Genomic DNA, 17,192 nt, shown 5'->3' on the forward strand with positions numbered 1-17,192 from the left:
TTGTTGGGCCCCTTGCTATTCCTTCTCTATATCAGATCTCTTGGCCATGTGACCTCACCTCATGGCTTCTCTTATCACTGCTATGCCAACGATACTCAGCTCTACCCCCCCTCCTCCCAGACACATTTCTGCATGCCTCAAAGACATCGCTGCCTGGATGTCTGTATGCCCACCACCACCTCAAGCTCAATCTTGGTAAGACAGAATTACTCTTCCTCCCAGGGAGATATCATGCCCTCTCACAGACCTGTCCATCTCCATTGACAACACTACTGTGTTACCCTCTCAAACGGCTAAGAACCTCGGGGTGATCCTTGACAACCAACTCTCCAGCTCGGCCTACATCACGACTGCTACGCTGTAGCCCCTTCTAAACATGCAGTGAAATCCGGATTATAACCGGTCGGCCTGCATGTTTAGAAACAATTAGCCGCCTTAAAAGTAGTGACTACTTATTCCATCTCAAACTACTTTCTACAAGTGCAACTCTATTCCTTCAAAAAGTCTTAGCTGTCATAGATTGTGTTGCATAGTTGATTTCTCTGTTGACAAAATGTGATATTGTAAGTCGCTTTGTGTTGTGGAAATTTTTATGCTATTGTGTCTAATTAGATGAGAGATGATAATCAGAGAGTCCAAAAAAATCCATGACTGTCTTTTATTGACTGGAGTATTTATTGTAAGCATTTGATTTGAGGCAAATTCACAGGCATCCTGACGTCCTCCTTAAGCCGAAGGAGGAGACAAGTCTGATACAAGCATGTTGCAAATCATCATTTACAGTATACAGACATAGCAAACATACTGGCATTTCTGCAGTGGGCAGATAAGACGGGGACCCTCTCGTTATCATGATTTTGACAGGGCGTTTCTGTTTGCACTGCATGAGAACTTGAACTAAACATGCACGTTTCTCAACATAGGACCCAAATTGACATACAACACAATTTTAAACCCACATTGTAAAGCCTAAATAGAAAAAACAATAAAATATATGGATATTATGACAACACTTTGGATAAAAGCATCTGCTAAATGATGTAATGTAATGTAATGTAATGTAATGTAATGTAATGTAAAGCCGCTTCTCTAAATCAAACCTAATGTGGACTTTAGATGTTGGAGACATCATGAAGCTACAGGAGGTCACCGTGGTTTCTGCTAGCAGCTTCCTGTTATTACTGATATTAGAGAGAAACATTTAAGTCCTGATAAGAAGATACATGCTGACCCCCCCCCCCCCCATAAAACTGTAACTCATATCTAATTTAATGCCTGTTTAACTGGGACTGTAAATTCATGTAAATTCACTGCTTATTTAATGCCTATTTAACTTAGACTGTACATTTCATGTACATTCAATGTAAACTCATATTTAACTCAGACTGTAAATTCATGTAAATTCACTGTCTATTTAACGCCTATTTAATTCAGTCTGTAAATCTCATGTAAATTCAACGTAAATTCATATTTATTATCCACGGAACACTCCTCCACTCATGTACATATTGTATATATATTCACTCGATTTGATTGCACTTGCAACGTTGTGATTGTCTTTATCTAGCTTTCCTACTTCTTATCACTGTATATTGATCTGACCGCTACGCTGCATACAGACACTAAGACAAATTCCTCGTATGTAACTTGCATACTCTGGCAAAAAAAGTGATTCTGATTCTGATTCTGAGAGAAACAGAGGAGGAAGGAAGCAGAGGAAACCACATATCTGCTGAGCAGAGGAGAGTTGAGTGTCAAACATCAAAACTCGGAAGACCAAGAGACACCAAGTTAAGATGCTGACACGCTGGTTCAGACAGACAGGCTGGTTCAGACAACAAACAGGCTGCTTCAGACAGACAGGCTGGTTCTGACTCCCGACGGAGACTCCCGACGGACTGGATATGGATCCCATACTGATGCTGTTCCTGTTGCTCTGCAGCTCAGGTACAGTAGGACTCTGATTTAATGATTACGTGGCTCTGAGTCAGACAGTGTTGGGCAAGTTACTTTCAAAATGTAATATACTACATATTACTAGTTACCTTCATTTGAATGTAATAAGTTACTTTACAATATTACTGTCTGTGTAGAGTAACTTGTTACTTATTACACTACTTTTGCATTACTTTCAGTTATTATAACTGTCTTGAAGTCAGTGTAAACCGTCCAAAATTCTAAATGTTATCCTTTCCCTTTGTTATTGGCATCTATAGTGGTTATTTACATAAAAACACAATCTGATTAGGAAATGATTGTATCTTTATTTAAATATATGTGCTTTGATAAAAAAAAATCAATTTGTAACGTGTGACAAAGTAACTGGTATAATATTACTGGAATCCTATTGGTAATAAGTTACATTACTGAGTTACTGCTAACAGTAATATATTACATGTAATATATTACTTTTGTAATGAGTTACCCCCAACACTGGAGGCAGATATCTGAAGAGTCAGGCTGCAATGGAAGATCTGCGGAAGTTAACAACTAAGGCCTAGGCCAACTTCACTGTTAGAGAGAGAGTAGTCTCTCCCCAGACTCAAATATTACGTTGAATCGCTGCGCTCTGCATACTATATAAGTGAGTCTGTGTCAGTTAACAGCCACTGCTGGTTTTGAAGGCGGGTTGAAATTGAATGAGTGACAGGTCGTAGCACCGATGAGAGAGCGGTTTGAAAAATGGGCTGCGCCTCCCGTGTTGTCTGATCGCAAAGTCGTTACTGATTGGAGAGGACTGAAGCCATCACTGGCATATGACTGGCCAAGTGAACGGTTCCCTCCCATAACCAGCCCTCGGGCAACTGTCCCAGACCCAGAGAGAGCTCGGCAGCATGCAGTAATGTAGTGTATCAGCGAAAAAACTCATGGGTCTGGCGTTGAGACTAGAGAGAGAGAGGCTGTGTGTGTGTGTGTGTGTGTGTGTGTGTGTGTGTGGGTGTGTGTGTGTGTGTGTGTGTGTGTGTGTGTGTGTGTGCACGCGCGCGTGCGCAAGGGCTGTAGTCAAGAGACCGCCTTGGTTAAGTCCATGTCCAGATCGAGTCATTGGTGAATAGAGTCCGAGTCGAGACCAACTGACCGAGTTGGGTTGAGACGGAGTCGAGAACAAGACTGCAAAACTATGAGTCCAATTTGAGACTAATATCAGCCTTGTGCTATCCAAGGCTGTATTTATTGACTAAAATATCTTATTTTTGTTTGTTTGCTGCAGGGGGGCCGCCAGGAGGGGGGATATATATATATATATATATATATATATATATATATATATATATATATATATATATATATATATATATATATATATATATATATATATATATATAATATATTATATATATATTATATATATATATATATATATATATATATATATATATATATATAAACAAAAAAGGTACCACCGCACACTGAAGTAACTTTACTGTGATTTATTCAGCAAACGGCGCGTTTCGCTGTAGCAGCTTCATCAGGTTTGCTCATGTGAAGCTGCGACAGCGAAACGCGTCGTTTGCTGAATAAATCACAGTAAAGTTACTTCAGTGTGCGGTGGTACCTTTTTTGTTTTTGTGCCTTTGTACCTGCAACCTACCAGCACCTGATCATTCCACTGGCTGTGCGTGGGGACTCTCCTTTCTCTTCATATATATATATATAGAGATACATATATGTGATTTGGGTGATGTACTTCAGCCTGCGAGCTTTCAAACCATGTCAGGCTCATTTGAATTCAATCTAGCTAAAAGCAAAGAAAATTGCAGTGCATTGTTTGGAGAGTAGGAAGTGAAATGCCTGTGCATTTTCTTTTCAAAATCACCTGTCACATCCCACTTTAAGGGATTATTAATTTGCCGTATGCCCATGTTCACATGCTCTGTTAATGAAATAAAAATATACATTATCATCTTAGTTGCGTGTGCTGATCAGAGTTGTGATTAAAGGGTTCCGTGGGCCCTGGAAGATTTTCAGATTTCAAAGTGGGCCCTGGTTTTTTTGGGAACCCCTGATAAGGGATTAGTTTGGATTTCTGTGTCTGCATGTTTGTTGCTTACAGTAAGGCAATATGCTGTTTGCTCACTCCCATTAAAAAGGCAAGCAATTTCTTTATCTTTGGCTGAGTAGGCTATTCTCTCTCTCCCTCTCTCATCCTCATCTCCAAAAATAGCCTACCTACTTTTTATAACATCGTCGGACCATATTTTAATAACAAATTTGCTCTCCTCCTCTCACCATGTGCTACCGCGACTCATTTTTCATTGTTCCTCTGTGACCTTCCTGTATTTGATCCGAAAGTCCGAACTATTACCAAAAATGCTTTCACACTGCAAACGAACCGACCCATGGTGAAATTTGATCCGGAACCGAGACCACCTCTTTTCTTTGGACCAAGATTCGGCTGTTTGGTCCGGACCTTGGTCCCGGGCGAGGTTTCACACCTGTCATTTTGGTTAGGATCAAACTGGAAAGTCCGAAGGTCCGGCCCAAACAAGGCAGGTGTGAAAGCGCCTTTAGTCAACAGTCATAAACATTCATAAAGCCTGTTACCACAGAAAATACTACTGTAACATTGAAGTAGTCAATATTAGTCTGTTTGCAGAGCACTACACTCATCATGGGCAGAGAGTGGTGGGGGCCAAGTGTCCACATGTGAGAAGGACAGAACAGGGGAAATGCAGTGTACAGACAATGTCATTTGTGTTGTGCATTCGCTCAAATAGTTTTGCTTGTATTGGTACAATGTATTAATTAATCTGAAAATGGCTGAAATAAAATTGTTTTGGAAGCCCAAGTACCCAGAGTCCCCCCTGCACATGCCTGACAATGAGACAACTAATCATCAAATCATGATACTCATTTATTTTCTGCTTCTTTTGCTCAGGACTCCAGGCTGAAGAAAAACACAATTCAACAGGTAAATAAAGAAAATATATATACTGTAAAACTGGAGAATTAAAAATAAGAGAAACAGCTGTCTGATTTGGTTTGACCCTCCCCCGACTTTGTATTTAAACAAATTACTCTCTTGTCTCTTGTTCAGCTGATGATGTCAGGTTGGTGGGAGGAGCCAGCCGCTGTACTGGTGAACTGGAGGTGAAATACCAGGGAGAGTGGAGACTAGTGGACAATGAGAGCTGGAAGAGATTTAAGCATGTGGCCAATGGATGGTACTGGAAGGTAGCAGCTGTAGCCACTGCATGGAGCCGGGAGTTAGCAACTGTAGTGTGTAGACAGCTGGACTGTGGCTCTGCTGTTTCAGTAGAAACGATGTATCATTTCTCACGTAGATCTGGATGTTTGACCATTACTTCCTGCCTTCAGTATGGGTCTACACTGAGCGAGTGTGTCTTGGGAGTTGTCCCAGGCTCCATTTCCCGGCTGCAGATCACCTGCTCAGGTAACACCATCCATCACTGACATCAACTATTCGAGTCTCTTCCTTCCTCTGTCACAGTGGCAGTCCGTGCTTTACATTGGACTGAACTGTAAAGTTATCCTGGACAATGTCTCTCTTCCTCTCAGTTTAATTCCAAATATGCGTTATTGTCATTACAGTAGACACGCATGTTGTCAAAGCAGTGCAGTATATCAGTTACAGATGAAAACACCCTCCCTCTTAAAACTCTTGCCTACCTCCCTCTTTTCTGCTCTCCTCTCCTTGCTTCCCTCAGCCACTACTTTTCTATCCTCTCTTGATTCTCTCTGCCCACTCACCATTAGACCTGCTCAATCCTCTCATTCTGCTCCTTGGTTGTCAGAATCTCTGCAAACTCATTGAACAGATCTGTGTGCAGCTGAGGGGAAATTGAGAAAATCACAGCATACTTGACGATCTCTCTGCCAATCCTATCCCATCCTAACTGTTTGGTATCCATGGTAATTAGAGTTAGGACCTGATTTAGGAAAATAGCCATTACAGATGAACAGTTCCTAAGTCAATAATTTAAGATAGGAAAGGTGTATTACAGAAGCATCCTAACTTCCACAAATAGCCTCCTCCTAGGCTTCCCTAGGCTGTCCTAATTTCAACTGGAGCTTTAAGGAGCTAGCTAAATGTTTGGTGTTTTGCTAACTTGAATCTCTAACATTATGGTTGCCCTTTTACTACATTTACAAAACCAACAAAATGTCAACCAGCGTAAATTATTTGCCGAAAGGCTCATGCTGGACCCAAGTGATGTGCTGCACTTTGATGATAAAATGCTCATTAATAGATACAGGCTCCCCATGATTCTGCAGTTAGCAGAGGAGCTGCGATGGACGTTGGAGAGACTAACCAGGTGACACGGGGCTCTCCTGGTTGTGGTACAAATCACGAATGCACTTAATTTTTTGCCAAGGAAAACTTTCCAAAGTGAAGTGACTGACATAGCAAAAATATCTCAGCCTGCTATGTCACCCAATTTAAAGGAGAATTTCGTTTTTTTTTAACCTGGACCCCTCTCCTCACATTAATTATGATCTGACGACTCACCCAGCGATATCCGCGGCGTTTCTGGCCGTCCTAGCGTTGTTTTGAGATCAATAGCGTCCAAGCCAGTCGTAAAATGGAGCTCCGAGGGGGCCAAGTGGCAGCCTGTCTTTCCTGCATCTAAATAGCCAGTTTTATTTCCGTTTTCGCCACATATCGTCATAATCTCATCCCTCAACAACCGCCAGACTGATATCCCCCCCGGGGCTGTTTCCTGGTGTCTCCCAGGGATCAAATTACCTCATTCGTGATCTCGGTCACCAAGTCTCGTCAGGTCCCACGATACTTTCCTGCCGGCTGGCCAGTTGGCCAGTTGGCCAGTTGTGGTGCTGCCAGCACGAACAAAGCACATGGGAGGGATATACAGTATAGAAATAGGAGGCAATTGATTAGGTGAGTGAATTCAGGTAAGCATGGTTGAATCCGTGCCATGGGTGAAAGGTCACTGCATAGTATGGCTCTATTTTACACCAGATTTTAAGTATTATAGGGCTATGAAGGATCTGGGTAAATTAATATTCTGTATCTGGTCTGATGGAGTTGCACTGTGCTGTGTTGAGGAGGAGGAGCTTATCTTTAGAGCCGAATTGACCTGAGTTGGTGGTGCCAACTCAGGTCAAGGGGTGCCCCGTCTATGTGCCGAGACCCCGCAGTGCCGACACCCCGCAATGCCGATAGCCCACAAGCAGAACCAGCTGAGCGAGGCGGCGTGCAGCATGACGGTGGACCGGCTGGAGCTAAACTCTCACAGCCCCCACGCCTAAACCTAACCTCTCCCACCCCCTACGCCTAAACCTAACCTCTCCCACCCCCCACGCCTAAACCTAACCTCCCCCAGACCCTAACCCTAAACTTAACCTCTCCCACCCCTCACGCCTATACCTAACCTCCCCCAGACCCTAACCCTAACCTCTCCCACCCCCCACGCCTAAACCTAACGTCGGCATTGCGGGCTGTCGGCACTGCGGGTGGTCGGCATAGCGGGTGGACCCCCTTTGGAGGAATGCTTGTAGGCTACGGGTTTTTCTTCGTTGGAAGTTTTTTATTGTATTGTTATGGACCAATGGATATATGATTTTTTTGTTACTTGCTAAATAGTTTTTAATAGACAGCTGTTACAATTCAAAACTCTCTCTTCTGTCTTTCTCTCCAGAGTCTGTGAAGCTGGTGAATGGGACTAGTCTGTGCTCAGGCAGACTGGAGGTGAAGTCTAACCAGTCGTGGGCCTCAGTGTGTGAAGCTGACTTTGACCAGCAGGATGCAGAGGTGGTATGTAGGGAGCTTGGCTGTGGGGCTCCTTCAGTCCTCCAGGGGGTGCTCTATGGAGAAGTGGAGGCGCCAATGTGGACCAAAGAGTTCCAGTGTGAAAGCAATGAGTCTGCTCTCCTGGACTGTGGAAGCTCAGACTCAGCTAGAAACACCTCCTCACCTGGAAAAGCTGTTGGACTCACCTGCTCAGGTAGAAGAGGAGCTGCAGGTTGGATTTGGCTTCATTTCTGTTCTAATCAAAGTGACTTTATGTATTTTACTAATGACTCTTTCTGTTCAGAGCCTGATGATGCCAGGTTGGTGGGAGGAGCCAGCCACTGTGCTGGTGGACTGGAGATGAAACTATATGGAGACTGGAGACCAGTGGATGACTGGGGCTCTGTCTGGAACCTGAAGTCAGCAGCAGTAGTGTGCAGACAGCTGGACTGTGGTTCTGCTCTTTCAATAGAAAAGAAAGAGAATTCCTCATATATATCTGTATGGTTGAAGACCACTACTTACAGTGATGGGTCTAACAAGATGATAAAAAAAGAGTCTGTATCTTCGCCCCTCAACCTGCACATCACCTGCTCAGGTAACACCATCAATGACATCAACTATGACAGTAATGTTAGCAGTCTTCTCCTTCCTCTGTCACAGTGACAGTCAGTAGTTTACAGTGGTTTTAGAGTAGTTGATACAGATCTGCTGCTCTGAGCTTGAACTCTGCTCTGCAAGGCAGATTTCAGAGCGCAGAGTAGTAGATCAGTAGTGTGCTCGACGACACCGCTGGCTGTTTTGATCTCGAGATTATGGACAATGGCCGCGTGTATTTATTTGAGCCGGTTTGGAATAACGTACTGTATAAACCATAATGCCTCCGGCTCGGCTATTGGAAGCATAAAAATAAAAATTATGATAAAACACAAAGTGATTATATAATATAATGAAGGAAAATAAAGTCTAACAAATCATGTAGAGCAAAGGTTTTCAAAGTGGGAAGCGGGAAGCGGGAAGTGAAAAAATATTACATTAGTAATCAAATTTGTCAAATCACATAGAATATCCTAAATATGTGTGATTTGGTTAAAGAGATAGTTCAGAGATAAAGTAGTTTTAGATAATTGTCGTGTTTTTTTCATCATGATCCCATAAGCATTTAAAAATGTAGCTAAACTAAGCAAGTAAACTAGGGTAAGGCACCTTTTGCCCAGCTTTGACTGAGGGGAGGCCCACAGCCTCAGACTTTGCAAAACCTCAATGTAGAGGATTTCCAGGCTGAGAGCCATGGAGGAGCCACTGTCTCTCTGAGCTGATGACAGGAAATGTCTTCAACTGGGAGGAGACAGATTTTCACATCATGTGACACATCATGGAATCTTGGTATTTTGGCAACACATTTAGAGAAACATCTCTTGCTAATACTTTGGTACTTGGAGCACCAGAGCAAGAAATCCTGTAGTCTGTCTCCTGAGTGTATTTACCCCTCTCTCTCTCTCTCTCTCTCTCTCTCTCTCTCTCTCTCTCTTGCACTCTCTCCCTCTTCAGAGTCTGTGAGGCTGGTGAATGGGACTAGTCAGTGCTCAGGCAGACTGGAGGTGAAGTCTAACCAGTCGTGGTCCTCAGTGTGTGAAGCTGACTTTGACCAGCAGGATGCAGAGGTGGTCTGTAGGGAGCTTGGCTGTGGGGCTCCTTCAGTACTCCAGGGGGTGCTCTATGGAGTGGAGGCTCCAATGTGGACCAAAGAGTTCCAGTGTGAAGGCAATGAGTCCCATCTCCTGGAGTGTGGCAGCTCAGGCTCAGCTAGAAACACCTCCTCACCTGGCAAAGCTGTTGGACTCACCTGCTCAGGTAGAAGAGGAGCTGCAGCAGCTTTGGCATAATTGGCATAATTTCTGTTCTAATCAAAGTGACTTTACTTATTTCACTGACTCTCTTATCTCTGTTCAGAGCCTGATGATGTCAGGTTGGTGGGAGGAGCCAGCGGCTGTGTTGGTGAACTGGAGATGAAACAACATGGAGACTGGAAAATAGTGGATGACTTGATATATGACCGCGTCTCTATCATGAAGACAGCAGTTGTAGTGTGTAGACAGCTGGACTGTGGCTCTGCTGTTTCAATAGAAAGAAGATCGTATTCCTCAAAAAGATCCGTATGGTGGCTCATATTTTCCTGTGTTCAGTCCGGGTCTACACTGAGGGAATGTGTAGAGACAAGGTCATTCCTTTCCTCTCGCAGCCTGCATATCACCTGCTCAGGTAACACCATCAATGACATCATATGCCAGTAATGTTTCCAGTCTCTTCCTTCCTCTGTCACAGTGACAGTCAGTGCTTCACTGCTTTTACATTGGATTGAACTGTAACGTTATCCACGACAATGTCTCTCTTCCTCTCAGTTTAATTCCAAATATGCTTTATTGTCATTATAGTAAAGATACCCATGTTGTCAAAAACCCTCCCCTTTGTATCTGTGTGTGTGTGTGTGTGTGTGTGTGTGTGTGTGTGTGTGTGTGTGTGTGTACGTAAAGATAACTTAAAGACACCCTGAAGTCAAAAATCGTTTTTCTTCTTGTTCCTTCAGTTGGATGTTGTTCTCTTCACTGTCTGTGCAGAGTAGAAGGCTGTTTTCACAATCGTCTGCTGAAAGTGGAAGGTTTCTCTGAGCTCACTGAAAAGGCCATTTTCAACCAGCATGATTCGTGACATCACGAATACTGGAGCCAATCCCTGTCCAGTATTCAACGGTTAAAGCCCTTGGGCCCTATCGTCATACAGGCGCTATCGTTTGTGCAGCTCTTATGCCATCTTTCCTGCGTCTTATGCTATCGTCTGCCTCCACCATCCAGTTTTGCGCCGGGATTAAGCGCAGACGAAAAGATGTAGAAGTGAGACGACATTTCGCTCTGCCTAGCAACAGACCCTAAACAAGAAGAGCGGCTTTTCTCGCTACTTCCAGGGGCTTTCTACTCTCGCGGACATCTCTCGTTATATTCTAACAGTTTGTTTGGAAGTCATTTTGTGGTTATGCTGCTGCAAACCGTTTTGTTTCACTTCCGCGTTTTTCTGTCCCGGAGAGACTCTATAAACAACGAGAGCTTTCGCCGATTCACTCGGCTTTGGTCTCATCTGCTGTTATAGGTAAGATGTGAGGCATCACTATTCAATTTAGACTGTTTCATAACAAGCGAAAATGTTGCTCGTAGTTGCTTTAAACAGCTCTAGCCCTAAAAACCCCACTGCACATGTGAGTGCACCAGTATTCTGCGTGCACTGCAGGAAATCCTGGTTTGGATACGTTACGCATAGCATGGACGTCCCTCTCTCTCCAAAACTTTGCGCGCGCACTCTCCCCCCTCTACAGAATGCTACATTGATTTTCAACTATAACCTACATTGCAGAAAAAACACACACCTTGATTTAAAAATGAGAATTTGTTTGTCATGGTTTTATTAGGCTACATAACTCCCGACCATACAGGTCTGTGGTGTTAGGTGTATAACAGTAGATTACTTTTGAGAAAGTTGTGCCGGCGAGTATACAGTAAGCTCTTTCCCTGCAATTGCACGCATGCAAGACCACGCTTCTCCACAGTGCGGATGGCATGACTGCAGTCAATAGCGTGGACAATTCTGATATAGGCTATTGAAATAGGCTAAAATTAAATTCTCACACATCCCTACCCTATTAAAGAAACAAATATTTGTATATGTGTAGCTATGTTATAGCCTATATGAACAAAACGTCTACTTACAGTAAACGTTTTTAAGGGGGGTGGACATGATCACACCTGTGAATAATTTTGGGCTTAAACACACCTACTGTAGGCTATATGGAGTTTTTGCCCTGAGTTGACGCAGAGTGCAGCGGGGCAACCACAATTAGTGCTGCACACGGCGCTATTCAGGCGCAAAACGGGCATTAAGGCAAAATTACCGCCTTTGAGACGATAGAGCCCTTTGTTTGTATGCTGTAATTGGCTAGTTATAGATAACCCTGATCGGTTGCTTTGGAATTTTTAATGACGCAGAAGGAGGGGAAGTCATTTTAAGGATTTTAACAAGATAATTTAACCTTTTTGTGGGGGGGGGGGGACAATCAGACCCAAATGATTATTCAAAGTAGAGTATTTTACATTAAAACATGACTTTAGGGGGTCTTTGAAAAATAAAAATAAAAATGGGACATTGCAGTGTTGAAACGTTTTTGTTGACAGTCTCTTTCTGTCTCTCCAGAGTCTGTGAGGCTGGTGAATGGGACTAGTCTGTGCTCAGGCAGAGTGGAAGTGAAGTCGAACCAGTCGTGGTCCTCAGTGTGTGAAACTGACTTTGACCAGCAGGATGCAGAGGTGGTCTGTAGGGAGCTTGGATGTGGGGCTCCTTCAGTCCTCCAGGGGGTGCTCTATGGAGAAGTGGAGGCTCCAATGTGGACCAAAGAGTTCCATTGTGAAGGCAATGAGTCCGTTCTCCTGGACTGTGGAAGCTCAGGCTCAATGAGAAACACCTGCTCACCTGGCAAAGCTGTTGGACTCACCTGCTCAGGTAGAAGAGGAGCTGTAGCTTGGATTTGGCTTCATTTCTGTTCTAATCAAAGTGACTTTACTTCTTTTACTAATGACCCTCTTGTCTCTGTTCAGAGCCTGATGATGTCAGGTTGGTGGGAGAAGCCAGCCGCTGTGCTGGTGAACTGGAGGTGAAACAACATGGTGAATGGAAACCAGGGGCAGACTTGGACATTGCATGGATCCCGGGCTGGTACCCTAAGTGGATGATGTGGAACCTGAAGTCAGCAGCAGTAGTGTGCAAACAGCTGGACTGTGGCTCTGCTGTGTCAACAAAAAGGAGGCAGAATTCCTCAGAAAGATCTGTATGGTGGATTGAACCTCACTGTGATGGGTCTGAGTCTGCACTGAGGGAGTGTGGAGGAGTAAACACGGCATCATATAACCTCTCTTCCAGGCTGGAGCTGATCTGTTCAGGTAACACTGAACACTATCAGACAAGAACAAGTAGGCACATCCAGTCCAGATAGGGCAGGTGCTGAGCCACAAGTGGGCAAAAACATCCTCAGCTCCTTAGTGCTTCCACAGTGACAGGTTGCTCTCTGACTCCTATGTCGATATGAATGGAGCAGTTCTGCGTTATTATGGAACCCACCGCAGTTTTGGGCAGACCACGCCCTGAGCCCGCCTACGCAGCAGTCAAGATTGGCCGGGAGCGTGCCTTTTGTTCCCTTTTGAACAAATCGATTGTTCTTCTTGCACCTTTGTTACTTCCTGCCTTTTAGACACAAAATGGGTCAATTTGGTGGGAAGTGAAAAAAGCTAATTTATTGTAACAGAAAATTTGTTACAGTGAGGCAGTGATGAGTGCATTTAGGCTACTTGCGTCTTGTTTACATAATATCAATATTAAAATTATAGACCACTACAGTATTTATTATATACTACTGTAACAGAAAATGGACCGTGTGAGGCAGAGATATTACTATTGGGGTTGATGCAGGTAAACAACATTTTCTCAAGGGGCCTTTGGCTTGTGAAGTCAGATTTTCTGAGGAGAAAGATCATATTGCCTCAAATATCATATTAAGAAGAGATGAAAAAATACCTGTTGCGCTACTAAGAACAATCTAAATGTGTTATCTTTGCTAAGAAGTTTGATGGAGCAAAGATTTGTTAAAACATTGTTAATTTACCATTTTTCTTTTTAATTTAAACTAAACGCGGAGCTTTTCATCCAGGCTCAGGCCGTCTGTCAACTTGTCAAGGAAGTGCAGCTGGAGCTTGTCAAAATAAATACTCGTCCTATTGGCTCACGTGAGCATGGGCATCTGGCCAATCCCAGCGCTTGACTGCTGCGTAGGCGGGCACAGGGCGTGGTCTGCCGAAAACTGCAGTGGGTTCCATAATAACGCAGCAGTTCTCTGTCTTGTACGGTGGCTGCTAACAGACAAATCTTTTTCAGCCATCAGCGTTCATGACTTTAAAAAACAGATGAGGAGAAAACAGTCAGTTTCTCACTGAGGAAGGAGGCATTAGGGATATCATCTATCTGTTTACAGATCTGCTGCTTCAGCCAATCACCTCCTCTGTTTTCAGATCTGCTGGTTCAACCAATCACCTCCCTCTCTGTTTACAGATCTGCTAGCCTGGTTAAAACTATCCAAATCCATGAACTCACATTCTGTTTCATTCTGCAGTTCCGTTTGGACTCGAAGCAGTCCACAGTAATTACAGTGGGTGGACGCACTTGCCTTGACAAACAACTCGCAAATCAGCGTCGCCAAATCCAATCCTTCGCAAATCAGCGTTGGATACAGTCCAATCCAAATCTACTCAGAAGAACCGCTAAAATGTATTTTACACTGAGAAACTCCGCTGTTGCATACTCCCGTTCTTGTTTAATTGTTGTTATTAAGCATATTTCTGCAATAACTGCACTTTATGGCTGTGTAAACTCGACAATCGTTGACGTTAATGCTCAAGCAGCAAAGCCATGGAAGCAGCCATTACTGCTTTGCCAGCGCCGTCCCTGATTAGCCAGTTCCGATGTCAACTATGAGGCAGGTCCCTGACTGGCAGAACCAAACAAATGTGAGTTCACGTGATCAATGGTTTACCAGGCTACAGATCTGTTGGTTCAGCCAATCATCTCCCTCTCTGTTTACAGATCTGCTGTTCCAGCCAATCATCTCCCTCTCTACCTCGATGGATGGGGTCGTGTTCAGGGGCTCCATCTTCACCATCAGCTGCTCCATCCAGCCACAGTACCCAGGAGGCTACTTCCACCTCACCTTTACCGCCTCCAACATAGCACACAACCACACCCAGCCAGCTGTCAATGACTCTGCCCTCAACACAGCAGACAACCACACCCAGCCAGCTGTCAATCACTCTGCCCTCAACACAGCAGACAACCACACCCAGCCAGCTGTCAATCACTCTGCCCTCAACACAGCAGACAACCACACCCAGCCAGCTGTCAATCACTCTGCCCTCAACACAGCAGACAACCACACCCAGCCAGCTGTCAATCACTCTGCCCTCCACACAGCAGACAGCCACACCCAGCCAGCTGTCAATCACTCTGCCCTCCACACAGCAGACAACCACACCCAGCCAGCTGTCAATCACTCTGCCCTCCACACAGCAGACAACCACACCCAGCCAGCTGTCAATCACTCTGCCCTACACACAGCAGACAACCACACCCAGCCAGCTGTCAATCACTCTGCCCTACACACAGCAGACAACCACACCCAGCCAGCTGTCAATCACTCTGCCCTACACACAGCAGACAACCACACCCAGCCAGCTGTCAATCACTCTGCCCACTTCCAGTTTCCTGCTGCAGACGACGCCCACCAAGGGACCTACAGCTGTGTTTATCACATCAATGTTTACTCTCATGACTTCTCCTCTGAGAGCCAGTCCCTCTCTCTCACTGTCTCAGGTAACCTGAACGATAATCTGAAGCTGAATCTAACATGAATATGTGACAGTGTATTAACGATCCATTTGGTCATTTCAACAAGACATGAGAGAATCAGCAGGCAGCATATGCCTGAAAACTGACTTTCTGCATATATGTGGCTTTTGTCCAACAACATAATCTTTAGAGTGGATCAGAATACCATATTATCTAACAACAGAATATGGTACACAACATTTTAGATGTTTAGGGCACAACTTTCCAAGTTTGTAGTTCTCATGATGTCATGTGATCTGATGTGATGATTCTGAATCTGTTTCAGACTATCAAACACATGTCACCATCAGACTGGTTGCCATGCTGCTGCTGACTGTGGTGTTGCTGGTCATTGGCCTCGGTTTCTACTGCAAGGTAGTGAACATGTTTATTCAGAGGATTGGGTTAAATGGGTATATTTTTAGCTAGACGGCAGGTGTGATCCAGTAACAGAGATGGCTGCTGTTATGTTTCTTCAGGCTACAAAGGGGCAGAGGCCAGGAAGAGAGGAGAACATTGAGCTTCAGTATTATAACCTCGGTGGTTCTGGTGCTGAAGGTGGGCCAGGTCAAGAGGCTTATTATAACCTGCTTGGTTCCAGTGCTGAAGGTGGGCTGGGTGAAGAGGCAGCAGCCAATGGAACAGAGTAGGATCTCCTAGGAGCTCATCTCACTTCCAGATGGATCGCTCATCTCTCACACTGCCAGCCGTCCATCACCAGCTTTACTGTGACAGAGCTGTTCTCACAGCAGGGAAAACAGGATAATTGGAAAGGAAGTCAGGACATTTTGTTGTAATCGACATTCCCAAAAATATATGAATGGAGTCACCACGTGTCACCCATTGATATTTGGGCTCATCTTTTGGTTCTTGTGCAGCTCGCGAAAGACGGCGCGAGACCAGGAGTTTCCCACAGAGCCGCAGCTCTGCCTGCTATTAGTCTGTGCGAGCTGCATGATCACTGGACAGGCAACCTGTCAATCACGCCCAAAAAATTGTCTTTTCTATCATCTATTTTAGTCTAAACGGGTGAGTTATATAAAAATTCACCCCCTGTACAGTTGTTATGAAAAGTGAATTTACCCTGTAAATTCAGATTTTGTTACCCTGTACTTACCCTGTGAGTTCAGATTTTATTACCTTGTACTTACCCTGTAAGTTCAGATTTTGTTACCCTGTACTTACCCTGTGAGTTCAGATTTCGTTACCCTGTACTTACCCTGTAAGTTTAGCTTTGTTACCCTGTACAGTACTTGCCTTGTAAATTCAGATTTTGTTACCCTGTACTTTGTTACCCTGTACTTACCCTTTACTTGATTTTGTTACCCTGTACTTACCCTGTAACTTCAGATTTTGTTACCCTTGTTACCCTGTACTTAAACTGTAACTTCAGATTTTGTTACCCTGCAGGCTCTATTCTAAAGCGTTACCAACCTTGCTACACAAATCTATCAAAAAAACAAAAAAAACACTCTATTCCTTCAAAAGTTGTAGCTGTCATAGATTATGTTGCATAGTTGATTTCTCTATTGTTGACCAAATGTTTTACTGTAAGTCGTGTTTGATAAAAGCATCTGACAAATGACGTAATGTAATGTAATGTAATGTAGTCGAACAAAATATACTGAGGGTGCTATAATTAAAAGTTAAGACTTGAATAAAAAGAAAAGTGAATTTAGCTATAGGTTAGGTACCAAGGCTGATGATGTGCACATTGTAAAGCGCTTTGGATAAAAGTGCTATATAAATGCAGTACATTTACCATTTACCATTTACCATTTACCATGCTAAATAAAGCCGCTTGTTAAATCTTACCAACTGGCCTCTCATGATTGAAGTGTGGTTTAAACTTTCCAGACCGAATTTCAATCAGAAGCCCGCCATACTCACATAATCTGATCAGCCCGTGACACCAGTCAAGTTCAAGTATGACGTCAGTTATCACATCAGTTGACGTCAGTTCATCCTAGTACATATAGCGAGGGTTCTACGTCACCTCCCTCTC

At 43.9% G+C, this 17,192-nt stretch overlaps 1 protein-coding gene across 1 annotated transcript; it reads left to right on the forward strand.

The window, feature by feature from the left end:
* The first annotated feature begins 1,792 nt into the window (after nucleotides 1-1,792).
* LOC310776842 (scavenger receptor cysteine-rich type 1 protein M130-like) lies at nucleotides 1,793-16,981 on the forward strand. Its single transcript, XM_083637039.1, has 12 exons — nucleotides 1,793-1,947; nucleotides 4,880-4,912; nucleotides 5,039-5,395; nucleotides 7,623-7,928; nucleotides 8,019-8,312; nucleotides 9,266-9,568; nucleotides 9,668-9,976; nucleotides 11,954-12,259; nucleotides 12,355-12,696; nucleotides 14,390-15,172; nucleotides 15,474-15,562; nucleotides 15,667-16,981. The coding sequence occupies exons 1-12, from the start codon at nucleotides 1,905-1,907 to the stop codon at nucleotides 15,835-15,837; spliced, it is 3,336 nt and encodes a 1,111-aa protein (XP_083493165.1). The 5' UTR covers nucleotides 1,793-1,904; the 3' UTR covers nucleotides 15,838-16,981.
* The last annotated feature ends 211 nt before the right edge of the window (nucleotides 16,982-17,192 follow it).

The sequence above is a fragment of the Poromitra crassiceps genome (assembly GCF_964638095.1).
Source record: "Poromitra crassiceps genome assembly, chromosome: 5".
Taxonomy (NCBI): Eukaryota; Metazoa; Chordata; class Actinopteri; order Beryciformes; family Melamphaidae; genus Poromitra; species Poromitra crassiceps.